Source organism: Chenopodium album, chromosome 11, assembly GCF_948465745.1.
Source record: "Chenopodium album chromosome 11, dcCheAlbu1.1, whole genome shotgun sequence".
In the NCBI taxonomy this organism is placed as follows: Eukaryota; Viridiplantae; Streptophyta; class Magnoliopsida; order Caryophyllales; family Amaranthaceae; genus Chenopodium; species Chenopodium album.
Genome location: NC_137844.1, coordinates 25,746,732 through 25,762,077, shown reverse-complemented (window position 1 = coordinate 25,762,077; position 15,346 = coordinate 25,746,732). Strand labels below are relative to the sequence as shown.

Below are 15,346 nucleotides of genomic sequence, written 5' to 3'. Positions count from 1 at the left end.
AGTTGAGTTTTGGTCGGATCAAATCGGTGCTGGGTTAAGTTCAGATCGGGTCAAATTCGGATTCGGGTTCAGTTCAGTTACAGATCGGGTTTGGGTCTTGAATTTCTCGGATCAAATCGGATCGGTTACATTTCGAAACAGATAGCTTTTTTCGGGTCGGTTCGGTTTTGACACCTCTACCCTGAGCCAAATAAAATTTATAATCACTTAACAAACCTAAATACAAGTATAAAGGTAAGTCAAGGGTCGAACCACTAGGAACGGTTTTGTTCAAGTGTTTCCAATTAACGCCTAAGCTAAATCGAAGTCAAAGTGAAGAGGTAACACTAAACAACTACTAAAACAAATAATCAAACAAATAAAACACTAGAGAATGGGTATCAACAAGTAATCATGACAATTGCAACAAATTGGGAAGAACATGCCAATCAATGGTAGTGAAGACTAATGATAAGAGCTACCAATTGGAATCAAAAAGCTATCTCCTAATCGTTAAACTAGTGATCTCTACGAATAACAAACTAGGAGAATCACGATCCAAATCAATCGACAATTGCAATTCCTAAATCAATGGGTCGTGTAATTAGAAATCACAATGCAATCTAGCATAATTCTCAAGGCCTAATCAAACTACATACATGCAAACTTACATTAATCACTTTAATCTCAACAATCAATCAACATAATTCCCAATTAATCACAATCAATCAATCATACAAGTTTCACCCAATCCCTAGCAAAACAACTACTCAAGAATCATCCCCTAATTAACAAACAACTAATAAAATCAAGAATCAACAAAGTATGAAGAACAACTACACTAAACAAGAATCAATCAACAAAATCAAATCAAACAAACATGAAATTAAACAAAGCAATAAACACTAGTAGAAAAATGTAAAAGACCACCGATTCAAAACCCCCCTATAGCACCGGTTTTGAATCGGTGTTCATTTGAGGGATGCCAAAAAGTGAGAGTTTTTGCCACCGGTTCAAAACCGGTGGCAATAACACAGTTATTAGCACTAGTTCGGTTCAGAACCGGTGCCCTTAATGCCCCAAAAAATAAAAAAAAAATAATTAATATAAAGCTGTAACATTACAATTTAATTCAAAAAAAAAAAAAATAACAGAACATAGTTTTATATTGTAAACAGACCGCCTGTAATAATATTACAACAGTAGCGTAGAGCAGATCAGCAGCATCAGGAGACCAGAACAGCAGCAGCATCAGGAGACCAGAACAGCAGCAGCCTTGCGAGGCAGCACTTACAGCAGCAGCCTTGCGAGGACAATGAAATGATATCTACAAAGCATTGTATTTGTAAAAGTCGAAATAATACATGTACAAGAAGTGAATGCTAGCCTTACACACTTGAAAATTTTCACTTATAAACTCTTTAAGCACATGATCTCAAGGCCATGATAGAAACATCAAAGTAGAGCTGATCAACTATCTATTGTTCTTTCTAGTATGAAGATGTTGCCTTTATTATCTTTTCCTATCTGCATCGTGTCATCTACATATCTGTCATCTGTATCAAGGATCAACATTTCTCTTTCAACATTGACCTTTCGTGCCAAAAGATCGGATATTGGATAGTCTCATTTAAGCAGATAAATCAAAAAGGATACGTGATCTCCATCCAACCTTCCGGATTGAATATGCCAAGTAAAAGGTTATAATTTTTCTTGAATAAATTCATCAGCTTGAGTTTTTGTCATCATATCAGGAAAGAAAAAAAATATCACTTCAGTTAGTTTATTGCTATCTAAAATTTGTACAATTACAGAGCAGTAAATGACGTACATACCTTTTCTGGGGTGATTTGTGAATTGTCATACTTGATATTTACTCTCTGTACATAACAAAAACAAGCTCAATAAATTCATACACACCAAATTATAATGGTCACTTCAGACAGATTAGTAAATTTATCAGAGAGTGTAAGGAGATGTGTAGGCTTACCGATGGCGAGACAACACTGAAAGAGGCCTGAACTGTCAACTGACCATTTAGCAGAATCAGTCATCTTACGCTGAACTTGATTATGTTAACTGCTTTTCCCTCCATTATTTTGGCATCAACACAAAATCAATAGCTTAATAAATGTTTCATAGGCAAACACAGTATTTATTGAACACAAAAGCAGTAATCTTATAAGTTATAAGACCTCTAGTTAGCACTGAACTAGTTTATGCCAAAATTCAGACAACACTCCCATATTATCCACAATCTTCAACTATAGATTACTCAAAAACTTGTCGTTTTTTCGATTCTTGCTTCCAAAATTTAAACCCTTACAACTATTATTGTGCAATACTGCAATCTATGATATGCAATATAAACTTTAGTTCATTATTGGAGTAAAACCAAGCTAAGCAAAGTACAACCAAACTATCCAAGCTAAGTCGATGAGACATTCGTGTAGCGGGGTTGTTCGTGATCAAGTGCAAGCATTCCAATCCCTCAAAATAGGTATAGATTGCTAATCCCTGAAACCCTGCTTAAATTAGATTATGGGACATTTTATACAGTTTTTCTGAAGGCTAATTAGTTATCCCCTTTCTTCGAAAGTTTTCTCTTAAAATTATACAACATTAACAATTAATTCATGCCTAAAACATGATAAATTACTTGATGTTTGAATAAAAGAGTAAGTCTGTAATAAGTGATAAGGTTTCTAAAAAAAGAAAGTAGCCATACCTCAGCAATATCAAAATTAGCTCCACGGACATCCCAAATTCAACAGCACGTCGAATACGAGAATTAAATACAATATAAAAAATTAACCATCAAAAATTGAAAAATTAATTGAAATCAAAACCCTAAATAACTTGAATTAGGGAATTGAAAAATGATTCTTGAATATAATCAGCAAATCTTGAGGTAATTTGACAAAAATAAAACGCAAAGCTAAATAAATTAGAAACCCTAACCTCAAATTTCTGATTTTTTGCTCGAAATAAATTTGTATTTGTTGTTGTTGTTGAAGAAGCACGAACAACCAACTGATTCGAAATAAGCGCACCCACGAACCCTAACCTCCATTATTGTTGATTCAACATATAGACGGTGGCGGCGATGATGGTTGTATTTGGTTCGAATCGACGCCGTTCTTCGAAGGGGAACGAGAACGAGGACGCGGTGGTTGTATTTGGTTCGTAGGGCTTAGGGTTTAGAGCAATTATTCGCAGTGGTTGTTGGAGGACGCGACTGCGGTGGAAGGGATGGGTTTTGGTGCAGGTGGCGGCAGTGGTGGAGGGGTACCTGTCCGCGCAGGTGGTGGCTGTGAAGGAGGAAGGTGGTGGATTCAAGAGAAGGGTTAAATGAAGAGGAGGGAACCAGAAAGAGAAAGAGAAAGAGAAAGAGAAAGAAAAGGCTCGACGAAAATGAAAACAGAAAGGGGAAAGATAAAAAAGGGGGGGGGGGGGGGGGGAGGGGAAGGAAAAGGGGTAAGAAAAAAAGGGCATATATTTTTTTATTAGCACCGGTTTGAACCGGTGCCATTTTAGTAATTTTGCACCGGTTTGGATTGAACCGGTGCCATTTCTATTATATTTAGGTCATATTCTTTTGATCTTTTGGACAGAACAGAACAGAGCAGGGGTCAACAGAGTAGAATAGAGCAGATTTCAGGATAGCGGAGCCGAGCCGAGCAGAGCAGATTTCAACATTATTATTATTATTATTATTATTATTATTATTATTATTATTATTATTATTATTATTATTATTATTATTACTATTACTATTATTATTATAAATGTTTCGGGTGTTTTTGTGTCCCTTGGGAGAGTTACAACTCGAAGACTGGATCCGACAAGGGCGCCTATACCTGCAAAATGAACGGAGCTCCGAATGGTCGGAGGTCCGCCTCCGAAGATTAAGTTAGTACGGATTCGGAGTAAAACGTGCGGAAAGTAAGTATCTTCTCGGATTCCGAGATCAGGTGTTCTCTGTTTTCGAGAGCAATAAATGACGTAATGATCAAGACGTTGCCCCAATTATGGGGGGAATCTCCCTATTTATAGGGTCCTAGAAAAGTGTGCCCTTTCCTAGGGTTTGATGACCGAGCCACGTGACGCCCGTGAGAGGCAAATGATTTGGGTATTTATACCCCGCCAAGTGGCCCAATGAGCGTGTGACACATGTCGCTTTAAGAGGCGTCCAAATGGACTCCTCAAATCCTGACACGTGTCATACAGATATGGCAACTGGGAAATGGCGGCCTTCAAGGCCTAAATCCCAATGTAGCCGCAAAACGGCGCTGCCCTAATTCCTAGGTCATCAAACCCTAGGAAAGGGCACACTTTTTTAGGACTCTATAAATAGGGAGATTCCCCCAATAATTGGGGCAACGTCTTAATCATTACATCATTTATTGCTCTCGTAAACAGAGAACACCTAATCTCGGAATCCGAGAAGATACTTACTTTTCGCACATTTTACCACTACAAGAAAAATGGGTTTGGGCGACGAGTCATATTAACATGGGCGACTAAATTTTTTTCCGAAGCCCAATACTGATGAAATGGGCTTCCAGTTCAGTTTCGTTGCCCAAATCTGTGTTTTGGGCGACGACATATACACTCGTAGCCCAAAATAGGTTTTGTGCAACGAGTTGATTTATATAGGCTACTAATTTGTTTTTCCTTGCCCCAAACCTGATAAGGCGACGAAATATTATAATTTTATCGTTGCCCAAAATATAAAAAAAAAGGCGGAAATTTTGTTTTTATTTTGCAAAATTCCCACGTTTAGAGTAGTACTAGTAGGGTTATCTCACGGTTTCTTTTCCAAAAAAAGAACTCTAATTCAGTTTTCTACTCCCACCCCACCTCATATTCCTTCTTCCCCTCATATACTCAATTATCAATATCAATTTTTTTTAAGCTATTAAACCCTCTCATGAATATTACCCCTTACATCTGCCATCAAAGACCCTCGTACTTCTGCGACTTCGGTGATTACTCTGACTGGGTTCTCTCCGGCAGCCTCAAGCGTCTTATACTAGTAGTAGCGACGGCAGCGTCACCTTCTTTTTTCCTAGGTAATTCGACCCTTTTATCTTTTATTTTATAATTTTTTTTGTTAAATTTGGTCTTACTGCTTCACAAATACAATTGATGGTAGTTTGGAACATATTATTTTGTTTGAATTGATTGATCCCAATTCAATTGTTGGTTGATAATTTAATTGGAGTTTGATTTGATGTTAATCGACACTTACTAATTTGGGGCATTTGATTTATATTAAATCAATTACTGATTGGTATTTTGGAGCAATTACAGGTAGTATATGATTTTATTTGTTGGTAATTTAGAGTGTTTGACCTGTTTTAATTGGGAAATTGAGAATTAGAGTGTCGTAGAACCATTTAATTATATGGTCTCACTGTTAATGTACAAAGTATATGTTTTTCAGAAAGAATTTTTCAATATATCTTTGCATGCATGTATGATATCTTGAAAATATAATATGATATAGAAGGCTATTTTTCATGTACTGTCAGTCATTGTGCGAACAAGAAATACAATACAGAGTAGTTGTATATTGTTGTTGTCAGGGATAATCATAAAATTAGAGCTTAGATATAAGGATATGCATAACCTTTATTTAAAATAAGTAACTTTTTGTTAGCTTAGGTTTGATCTAGATTCTTAACTGATGACAAGTAACTTTTTGTTTTGTTTGATAAAAGAGCTTAATCAAATAATGTCAGCTACAACATCCCACGAGATAAGTACCAAGGAATCTACATCTTATTATTGACAATTTAGCTTTAAAATATTGAAGCATATTTAAAGCAATTAAGTGGTAAAATTTCTTTCTAGTACCAATTCCATTCTTCTTTTTATCTTATACAATATACCTGTATTGTTATTTAATTAGTTTACCCATCTAAATTTATTTTTTAAATTAGAAAATCTAGAATTGAAATCACCTTAATCTACTTACTTTCTTTTAAAATTAATTTTACATGTATAGGATACCTTGTAACTGTAGTTTATACAGAAATAACATAATTTTATTATATGTAAAATAGTGCATTCTCCTCCATACTTTTTTCATTTTCCCGCTTTCAATTCTCTTTTAATACATCATATATAAATTCATATTTAAACATAAATCTGCTAAATAAATCATTATAATTTTCTTATTTGTAACCTTTTCTTTTATTGTGTTTAAGAATGAATATGGATCAAAGTTGGATGAATCATAATGGTGTAAAGGATAGACAAAAACCGGAGTACATAGCTGGTGTTAATGAATTTCTACAATATGCTTTTAGGGGGAAAAGTAGCGAAACAATGCTGAAATGTCCTTGTCTTAACTGTCGGTTGGTTTTGTCTCAAATTCGTAAAAATATGCAATGTCACTTACTAGTATATGGCATCGATCATACTTACAACCCATGGGTGAGTCACGGAGAGAGTGTAGAGCAAATTGATAATAATGAAGAACAATATATAGGGGAGGTTTCAGATAATGAGAATGATGAAATGCCTTTTGATGACATGGCCCCGTTTGTTTTTGATGCAACAAATGCGTGGAATTCTATAAATTCTACATCTATTAATGAAAATGAGAGAACTACAAATTTAGAATCAAATAATGGCACTAGTGAAACACCTATGCTGCTCCAAAAATTAATGGAGGATATGGAGGCTGATTTGTATGCGGGGTGTAAAACATATAAGAGATTGGAGTTTATTATATCATTGTTGCACATTAAAGTTAGTAACAACTGGAGTGACAAGTCTTTTTCAATGTTATTAAATGCGTTACATAGGGCATTTAATTATGATAACAATTTTCCTTCAAGCTCCTATGAAGCAAAAAAATATACAAAAGCGCTAGGCTTAGACTATGTTAAGATTGATGCATGTGTCAACCATTGTGTTTTATTTCGAAAGGAGTATGCAAATGAAGTTAATTGTCCTAAGTGTTCAGCACCTAGATGGAAGCAGGATGTATGTGAAGATGATGAGAATTCAGATGAGGTTGAGGGTGTCAAGAGAAAAACACGAGTACCTCAATTAGTATTACGTCATTTTCCACTTATTCCAAGGCTCCAAAGGATGTTCATGTGCTCCAAGCTAGCAATGCATATGAAGTGGCATAAGAAAGAACATCCTGGTGATGATGACGACGGCATTATAAGACACCCAAGAGATTCGAAATCGTGGAAGTCTTTAGATGAGCTATATCCTGAATTTGCCGTCGATGCACGTAATGTACGCTTGGCTTTAGCTAGTGATGGGTTTAATCCAGGGGCAAACATGAGTAGTAGATATAGCATATGGCCTGTGATGTTAGTACCTTATAATTTACCTCCCTGGATGTGCATGAAAAGTGACAACATGATGTTGTCATTATTAATTCCCGGTCCTAAATCTCCTGGTAATGACATAGATGTATTTCTACAACCTCTAATAGATGAGTTGAAGGAATTATGGGAGAGTGGGGTACAAACTTTTGATGCACGCACTAAGGAGACATTTAATATGCGAGCTGTGTTAATGTGGACAATTAGTGATTTCCGGCATATGCTAATCTGTCTGGCTGGAGCACTAAAGGGGCCATGGCTTGCCTTAATTGCCATAAAGACACAAATTCTGAATGGTTGAAGAATGGCCACAAATGGTGTTGTATGTGTCATCGTGTGTTTTTAGAACCAGATCATAAATGGAGACTTAATAAGAGGCTCTTTGGTAAAAAAGTTGAAAGGCGTCCACCACCTAATCCATTATCAGGGAACGATGCTTTGGAGCAGCTACATGGATACCCTAATGTGGAGTTTGGGAAAGATGATAAAGGAAAACGTAAAAGAGGCGAAAGATATATTGTTCACCAGTGGAAAAAAATAAGTGTTTTTTTCCAATTGCCATATTGGAGACATCTGCTAGTTCGTCATAACTTGGATGTAATGCATGTGGAAAAAAATATTTGTGAAAATATATTAGGCACATTGCTTGAATTACCTGGAAAGAACAAAGACTCCTTAAATGCTCGGTTGGATTTAGAAGCCATGAAAATGCATGATGATCTTCGACCAAAGAGTGTAGGGGACAAATATGAAATTCCACGAGCCCCTTTCAACCTGACCTTAAATGAAAGGAGGAAAATAGTCACATTTTTATTGAAATTGGCATTTCCGGATGGTTATTCATCTAATATATCTCGATGTGCTTCTTTGCATGATGGAGAAATCATAGGAATGAAAACTCATGATTTTCACGTTTTCATGCAAGATTTGCTTACCCCGGCCTTTCAAGGTGTCTTAGATGAAAAAGTTTTAGAACCTTTAAGAGAGATTAGTTTGTTTTTCAAGCAACTATGTGCCAAGACCTTAAAAGTAGCTGACTTAGACCGAATGGAAGCAAACATAGCAATCACATTATGCAAGCTGGAACGTATCTTTGTTCCAGCTTTCTTTGATGTCATGATTCATCTTCCCATACATTTAGCTACAGAAGCAAAATTGGTTGGGCCTGTGCATTATCGTTGGATGTATAGATTTGAAAGGTCAAGTATACTTTTTTTTTAATCTCAATATGTAAATGTAACAGTTATTGTTATTAAACTAATTATAATCTTCATTTTTAGAGCAATGTGGACATTTAAGTCATTTGTAAGAAACAAGGCTCACCCTGAAGGATCAATTGTTGAAGGGTATGTTCAGAAAGAATTCTTGGCATTTTGTGCTAGATATCTTTCTAAGATTGAGATACAATTCAATCGTTTAGATCGAAATGAGGACATAAACTATCCACGACTTCATACTCTTTCAGTGTTTTATACCACTGGCAAGCCACTAGGAAAGCCAAATTTAAAGCAATTGAGTATTGAAGACCGAAGAAAAGCTCAATTATATGTTTTGTAGAACTGTGATGAAGCACAACCTTTCTTTGAGCAAGTGTGTGAAATTATAAATATATAATTAAGCAAACAAAATGTTGCTAAACAACTTTTTTTTAATAGTGAATATGAGAACAGTATAGGTCATCAAGACGTTGAATTCTGCCAGTGGTTTGAGAATAGAGTAAGATAGTGTGTTATTCATATATTTATGATGTATAAATACATCAAATTTTAGCATACATATTTATTTATTTCTTTCTTATTTACATTGAAAAATAGATTACACAACTTTGGGATGATAAGGATGATAGAGTTACAGAAGAATTGTTGTGCCTAGCATGAGGACCAATGAAGAGTATTGTGACTTTTGATGGATATGTTATTAATGGGTTTAGATTTCACACTAAAAAGCGGCAAAGACATCGTAAAACTCAAAATAGTCGCGTTATTGTGAAAGGGGATGCAGAGAGTGGAGGGAAGGAATTTTACGGGAATTTGGAAGAGGTTATTGTGCTGGAATATGATGCCTTAGAAAACCGAACAAGTCCTAAAGTGGTATTGTTCAAGTGTAAGTGGTTTGATGTATTTAGTGAAGGAAGGGGGATTAAAAAGGACAAATTTGGGTCTATACTTGTCAATGTTTCTCGTACATTGCAAACAAATGAGCCTTTTGTATTAGCTTCTCAGATTGAACAAGTTTTCTATGTCTCTTCTCATGATGAAAGACATTGGAAATTTGTAATTAAAGCCAATCCACGTAACTTTTTTGATTTCCCAAATGATGAAGACACTGAACAAGATGAATCTCTATGGAATATTGTTGAAGAAGGAGAAACTAACCTTGAAGAGTTCGCTGCATTGAGTGATGAGGAAATCAATATGGTTAGAGATGATTTAAAACCAGAGTTGGTTGACGCAGAGGTCATCTTAGAAGCTATTAATAATGCTGACATGGATAATGACGATGAGCAAGATGCAGAAAGTGAAGAGGATGATGAAGATGATCTGGACACAAGCTCTAGTGTGCATGAGTTAGATGAGGATCTTGATAATGTAGAATATGACAGCGATAGTTCTACAGATATTCCCTCTTAGTTCTTGGTAATTGGTGTTATCTAAACTAAATAAAGTAAATGTGTCACTTGACCTCATGTTTGTCTATTTTAATAAATTTATTGTGTTAATATCATTGTAGGCATCAAGCAGCCGCGGAGATTGTTGCATTTTTAGGCGCTATTTTGATTTTTTATAAAATAAGGGTTATCACATATATTAGTTACTTGATTGATTTTATTTTATATATAGATTGTTGATTATTATTGTATTAAGAAAGTGTTAATGCTAATAAGCAAACTGCAGTTATTTTATCAGCAATTCTCTAATGCTTATTTTAATATTACTAATATCATGGAAAAGAAATTATTACAGTGAAATGGCAATTCAGCAAGTGCAGCAGCATGCATCGCATTTGCGTAAGACAAGGCAAGTGTCAAATGCAGGGCAACAACTGAATGAGCAGTAGGTGGATGATGTGCAACAACAACATCAAAATACAGAGCAGCAACATCAACAAGAACAAATTGAACAACAACAACAACAGATTGTGGGGCAGCAACAATAACAAAATGTGCAGTATCAACAAAAAACAAATGAGGAGCAGCAGCCTGATGCAGAAGCAACAACTAGTGAACAAACTAGAGAGACTAGGTTGACAAATCGAGAGAAACGAAGGCTTGAACAAGCTGAACATCGACTAAAATTTCCTGATCGTAAGAGGCGTGGGCCAACTAGGGGTAAGAAATATGTTACTAGAATGTGGAATCCTAATTCTGAAGAAAAGATTAAAATAAATTTCATGGATGAGCTTCGACGCGTGGTTGGTGAAAAGGCAGATGAATTCATATCTGATTGTAGCAATTGGGTGAAAGAATTTTGTCCCCTCAAGTCATTGTATGTGCTATAACTTATAAGTTTTTTTAATATATGCTGCAAAAGTTATGTTTATGACTTTGACTTTACTTCATTCTTGACAGGAATTGGGCTAAAATGGATTCAGGTTCAAAAGAGAGGTTGTATAAAAAGTTTTTAAGTATTTGAGACCATTTAAAATGTCTGAATGTGTTTAGCATGGATGGATATTTATTATGATTTACGTTGGCAGGGTAAATATGATTTACCTGATAAAGTTGCTGGTGTTGATGTTACTGAAGCGTTGAGCTTTCAGTGCTCCATGTTGTATAAACATTGGAGATTCAGGCTTAAAGAGCAATACTTTAGAAAAAAGTCCATTGCAGATGCAATAAACAGCAAACCAGATAATATTGATGCTAACCAATGGACATGGCTAGTATATGAGTATTGGAATGATGAAAAGCAAAAGGTAAAATTCCCTCTGACTCTTTTATTTTTTTTACCTGACCATTAGTTGAAGTTATATTTCGATAATCTGCTAGTGCCTTGTTTTTTATGGCTTGTAGCGTATTAGTAAAGTTAACACGGAAAATAAGCTTAAGAAAACTGAAACTCCTGCAAATGGTGCAAGGTCTACCGCAAGAATTTTCCATGAACTGGTACGACCTCTATATTTTTGCAATGATTTATATTATAATTTGTATAAAGTGGTGCATATCTGCTTTAGGAGAAGCTCGGAAAATGTTTATAAACTAATTTATGCTTAAAGGCGAATGAATTATTTCATGGTAGATCAGTTCTGCTAGCTTTTGGACTGTTACTATTATTTTAGCACTGATCACATTTCATTGTATAATTTGGCATTGCTTATCATAAATGCAGATGAATGTGCAACAAACTCAAGGTAGTCAAGAAAATGAAGGATCATCAGATAATCCTCTTGAAACTCAACAGGATCCTCTGTACATCACCTTATTTGAGAAAACTAAAAAGTACTCAATGATCCCTTGGTGGTTTTTTTTAGTATCTTTTTATATAAGTTTTTTATTAAAAAAATTTTAAAAATTATTTAATTAAGTTGTTTATTGTTGTGCCTGATTTAATATGCTAGGCATAAAGACGGGGGATTTGAACCTAATGCTGAAAAAGACTATGAAGCGCTAAGAAACCTTCATGAAAAAGACGTGGAGGAGCATGGTGAAGATACACTAAGTGTCAAAGCAGCATACATGGAGGTTTTCAAACCAAAGTCTAGATATGTCAAGGGACTTGGTCTTAGAGCTCGTCCACCAAAGAAAAGAAGAGTTGAAGGAGAAACTAATGAAGTTAGAGTGGAATTATCGGCTGAGATTCAACAATTAAAAGAGGATGCCGCAACACGTGAGGGTGTACTTGTATCTCAAATTGAAACCCTGAAGGAATCTAATGAAGAGCTTAGAACCTCAAACGAAGAGCTTATAGCAACAAATGATGAACTTAAAGCGGTCGAATCTAGAATCAACATAGAAGCTCAAAAACGTGAAAAGAAGCTCAGAGATGATATGATGAAAATGTTTGAACAACTTAGGTATGACACTTTCTCATCTTCTAAATGAGATATATATATTAGCTATTATCAAAACAATATGTTGCTGCGTGTTGTTACTGTTATGGTTCCTTTTAGTGTCTATTAGCTATTTCTTTTCCACCAGTGCACTAAAGATTAGAATTGACGATGACAAGTCACTATTGAACATCAGAACTAAATTAGGACTGAAATTTAGAAATAAATGAATATTTGAATAGAATATCAGAATTATATATGGATGAGGTTAGATGACCTTAACTATTGAACTTAATAAGCTTAAGAAAACTGAATGCTTGGATGGAGTATTCTGTCAAATAGAATTGATATACACAGATGATAACATATATTCTATTGGTCATGTAAACCTATAATATATTGTTCTAAAACTCCCCACTATGGCTTCTTCGTATTCACCCAGGAAGCTTATAAGATCAGTCCATCAGAGGCAACTACCACCAGTCCATTACCACCTGTTGTTAAATTAGGTTAATTAGCCTGCTAAAGCTAGGTTGAGGGAGATTACATAAGCTTAGTAGAGACATTGTTTTAATTACCTTTAGAGTTCTTTCCTGATGAGTATTGGTCTGTCATTGTATTTTTCCAGATTTTTTTTTGTTTTTTTTTTTCGTTATGGTTTTACATATCACCTAAAGAATAGTCCAAAGTTTCTATCTCCTCTAAACTAGGCTCGTTTGTTCATCGTTCAAGGTTATGCACATATGATAATAACTTGTCCTGAAACAAAACATCAGGACGGATCTGATTCTTCATTCCTGCATAAGTTCTGTGTTGTTGCTGAACCTTCCTTATCAAATGCCATTTAGTTAGTTCTCCATCCTACAAAGTGACTTGCATGTGATTGTTTAAACTAAAGAGGATTGTCATGTTAACTATACAGAAGAATATGAGAATATACTTGAGGCATTAAATCATCCTTTTGCTTTATATAAAGTGTGACTATGATTAGCTTGATGTAAGGCTTCAGAATTAGGAGTTTGAAGTGCTAGCATTTTATTTTATACTGTTATCATAGTCTTGTGACTACTGACTAGTGAGTGGTGACTTTTTTCCACCCCATTTTCTTAAGTTTTAAGATCCAAGTGATTTGTTTTTGCGTAGTAGTTCATGACTAATAACTTAATAAGACTCCCGTCAAAAAAAAAAAAAAAAAAACTTAATAAGACAAGATAAGGTAATTGAAATTCTGTCGAGAACACTACCTGCTAGTCTGATATTAGCCCACTATTGTTCTAAAACTCCCCACTATGGCTTATATATATATATACTCTTTTCTCTTCTAACACATTTTTTATTTCACTCTATAAATTGTTCATAGTACAAAAATTGAAATGGTTCATAGTACAGAAATTGAAATTGTTTCTGATGGGTTTTTCGTTTTATGAATGTAGTTAGTTTTGTCAAATTGTTAGTTGTTTTCAAACAAAAATTTGCAGTAGTATGAGGGAAAATGACTAGTATATATTTTTGGATGCAGCAGTTTTAATACTTTTGTGTAATAAAGTCTATATGAAGTTTATATTTGTGAAAATTTAGGATGCTCTCAATAATTATTTTGATGTTACTGACTTATGTTTCACTTACATAGGAATAACATGGGCTAGCAATGAAAGATGGATGATCGCAACTATTGAAGGTGAAATATATGAGCAGCGTTGAGAAGGGGCCGATTGAATTAAGTCTGTAAATAGTGTTATGTTTCTGTTATTTAATTTTTAAAGGATCATGTACCTTGTTGACAAAGTGGGATTATCTTATAGTATGCACATTTCTTAGTATGTTATTTATAAAATAAACTATTTCATTTAGTCATTATTCAACATGTTTGGTATTTGAATTATTCAGGTTAATTTGATTTTTAATAGGTTATACCCATATAAAAAATATATTACTAAAAAAAACACATAAAGAAAGCATTGTATGATGCCAACAAATATGGGCAACGAGTAACTTCGTTGCACAAAGTACTATGGACAACGAGGTAGCACGTATGGGGCACAAAGATGGGCGTCGAATAGGTTCGTTGCCCAAACTATTATGGGCAACGAAAAACACTTTGTCGCCCAAAGAATCAAAGATAGGCAATGAACTTCTTCGTCGCCCAAAATATTATGGGCAACAATATAGACAGCACATAGGCAACCAATAAGTTCGTCGCACAAAATAACCTTTGTGCAACGAAATAGAAATTCGTCGCCCAATATGTAATGGGCTTCGACCTTTGGGCGTCGAACCCATGTCTAGGCCCAATTTGTCGCCCAAGACTTTGGGTGACAAAATATTTGTTTTGGGCTTCGAGTATACTCCGAATTCGTACTAACTTAATCTTCGGAGGCGGGCCTCTGACCATCCGGAGCTCCGTTCATTTTCCAGGTACAAGCGCCCTTGTCGGATCCAGTCTTCGAGTTGTAACTCTCCCAAGGGACACAAAAACACCCGAAACATTTGGCGCCGTATGTGGGGAGAGTACCTCAGAGATGGTTTCACAAGAACCTGTACCGCCTCCAGAAACAACTGGCCTACGGTTGAAGTAGAGGTCCATTCGAACCATGACTCTAGTGACGATGGAGACATCGAAACCTATGTGGCCCATGATGGGTCATTCATCTCTAGACGCATCCGTCACAAGGACAGACGGGAGCGGAATGCTGACCAGGCGAGTACGAGCAAGCCCCCTGGGCAGCCGTCTGATCCTACTCAGGCGGCAGGATCAGCCCTAATCACCCGAGATGTGCTCATGAAATTTATGAGCAGTTTCAAGGGTGAAATCAAATACTTAATCACCAAGAGGACGGCTGCTCCTAGCAAGGAATAGTCGGCCAAAAAACCAGCCCAGGCTGAGAAGCAGAAGCCGGTTAGGGACCGTCAGCCGACTTCTCACCCTATTTCGAAGGAGAAGGCTCGGCCCCAGATCGACTTCTCCAGACTCCGTTTCCTGGAAAAGATAAAAAGAAAGACCATCTGGCATGTACAGCCGGACG

General features: G+C 35.7%; 2 protein-coding genes and 1 long non-coding RNA gene across 7 annotated transcripts; 2 read left to right on the top strand and 1 right to left on the bottom strand.

The window, feature by feature from the left end:
- Positions 1 to 1,066: 1,066 nt before the first annotated feature.
- Positions 1,067 to 3,390, bottom strand: LOC145568758 (uncharacterized). 4 transcript variants are annotated; one of them, XR_014095931.1, is made up of 5 exons: positions 2,941 to 3,390; positions 1,970 to 2,068; positions 1,815 to 1,859; positions 1,636 to 1,709; positions 1,067 to 1,528 (listed from the first exon to the last, which is right to left on the bottom strand). It is a non-coding gene; the product is annotated as an uncharacterized LOC145568758 (long non-coding RNA). The 4 variants fall into 4 exon arrangements; XR_014095930.1 differs by lacking the exon at positions 2,941 to 3,390 and adding an exon at positions 2,708 to 2,928; XR_014095929.1 differs by lacking the exon at positions 2,941 to 3,390 and adding an exon at positions 2,708 to 2,925 and having other exon boundaries at positions 1,970 to 2,058.
- Positions 3,391 to 4,848: 1,458 nt separating this feature from the next.
- On the top strand, positions 4,849 to 14,180 carry LOC145568757 (uncharacterized). 2 transcript variants are annotated; one of them, XM_081628172.1, is made up of 8 exons: positions 4,849 to 5,054; positions 10,298 to 10,819; positions 10,903 to 10,938; positions 11,031 to 11,249; positions 11,347 to 11,439; positions 11,663 to 11,772; positions 11,892 to 12,347; positions 13,954 to 14,180. In XM_081628172.1, exons 4-8 carry the CDS (start codon positions 11,100 to 11,102, stop codon positions 13,967 to 13,969), a joined length of 825 nt encoding a protein of 274 aa, XP_081484298.1. In that variant the 5' UTR covers positions 4,849 to 5,054; positions 10,298 to 10,819; positions 10,903 to 10,938; positions 11,031 to 11,099; the 3' UTR covers positions 13,970 to 14,180. The 2 variants fall into 2 exon arrangements, with proteins under 2 accessions (XP_081484298.1, XP_081484297.1); XM_081628171.1 differs by having other exon boundaries at positions 10,903 to 11,249.
- LOC145566485 (uncharacterized) lies at positions 6,196 to 7,635 on the top strand. Its single transcript, XM_081625892.1, has one exon. The coding sequence runs from the start codon at positions 6,196 to 6,198 to the stop codon at positions 7,633 to 7,635; it is 1,440 nt and encodes a 479-aa protein (XP_081482018.1).
- Positions 14,181 to 15,346: the final 1,166 nt, after the last annotated feature.

Bases quoted from the DNA above. Each gene is read 5' to 3' on its own strand.
- LOC145568757 (XM_081628171.1), top strand. From the start codon at position 10,986: ATGTGTTTAGCATGGATGGATATTTATTATGATTTACGTTGGCAGGGT. The intron at 11,440-11,662 runs GTACGACCTCTA...TCATAAATGCAG, and splicing joins CAAGAATTTTCCATGAACTG to ATGAATGTGCAACAAACTCA. The intron at 11,773-11,891 runs GTACTCAATGAT...TTAATATGCTAG, and splicing joins TTATTTGAGAAAACTAAAAA to GCATAAAGACGGGGGATTTG.
- LOC145566485 (XM_081625892.1), top strand. From the start codon at position 6,196: ATGAATATGGATCAAAGTTGGATGAATCATAATGGTGTAAAGGATAGA.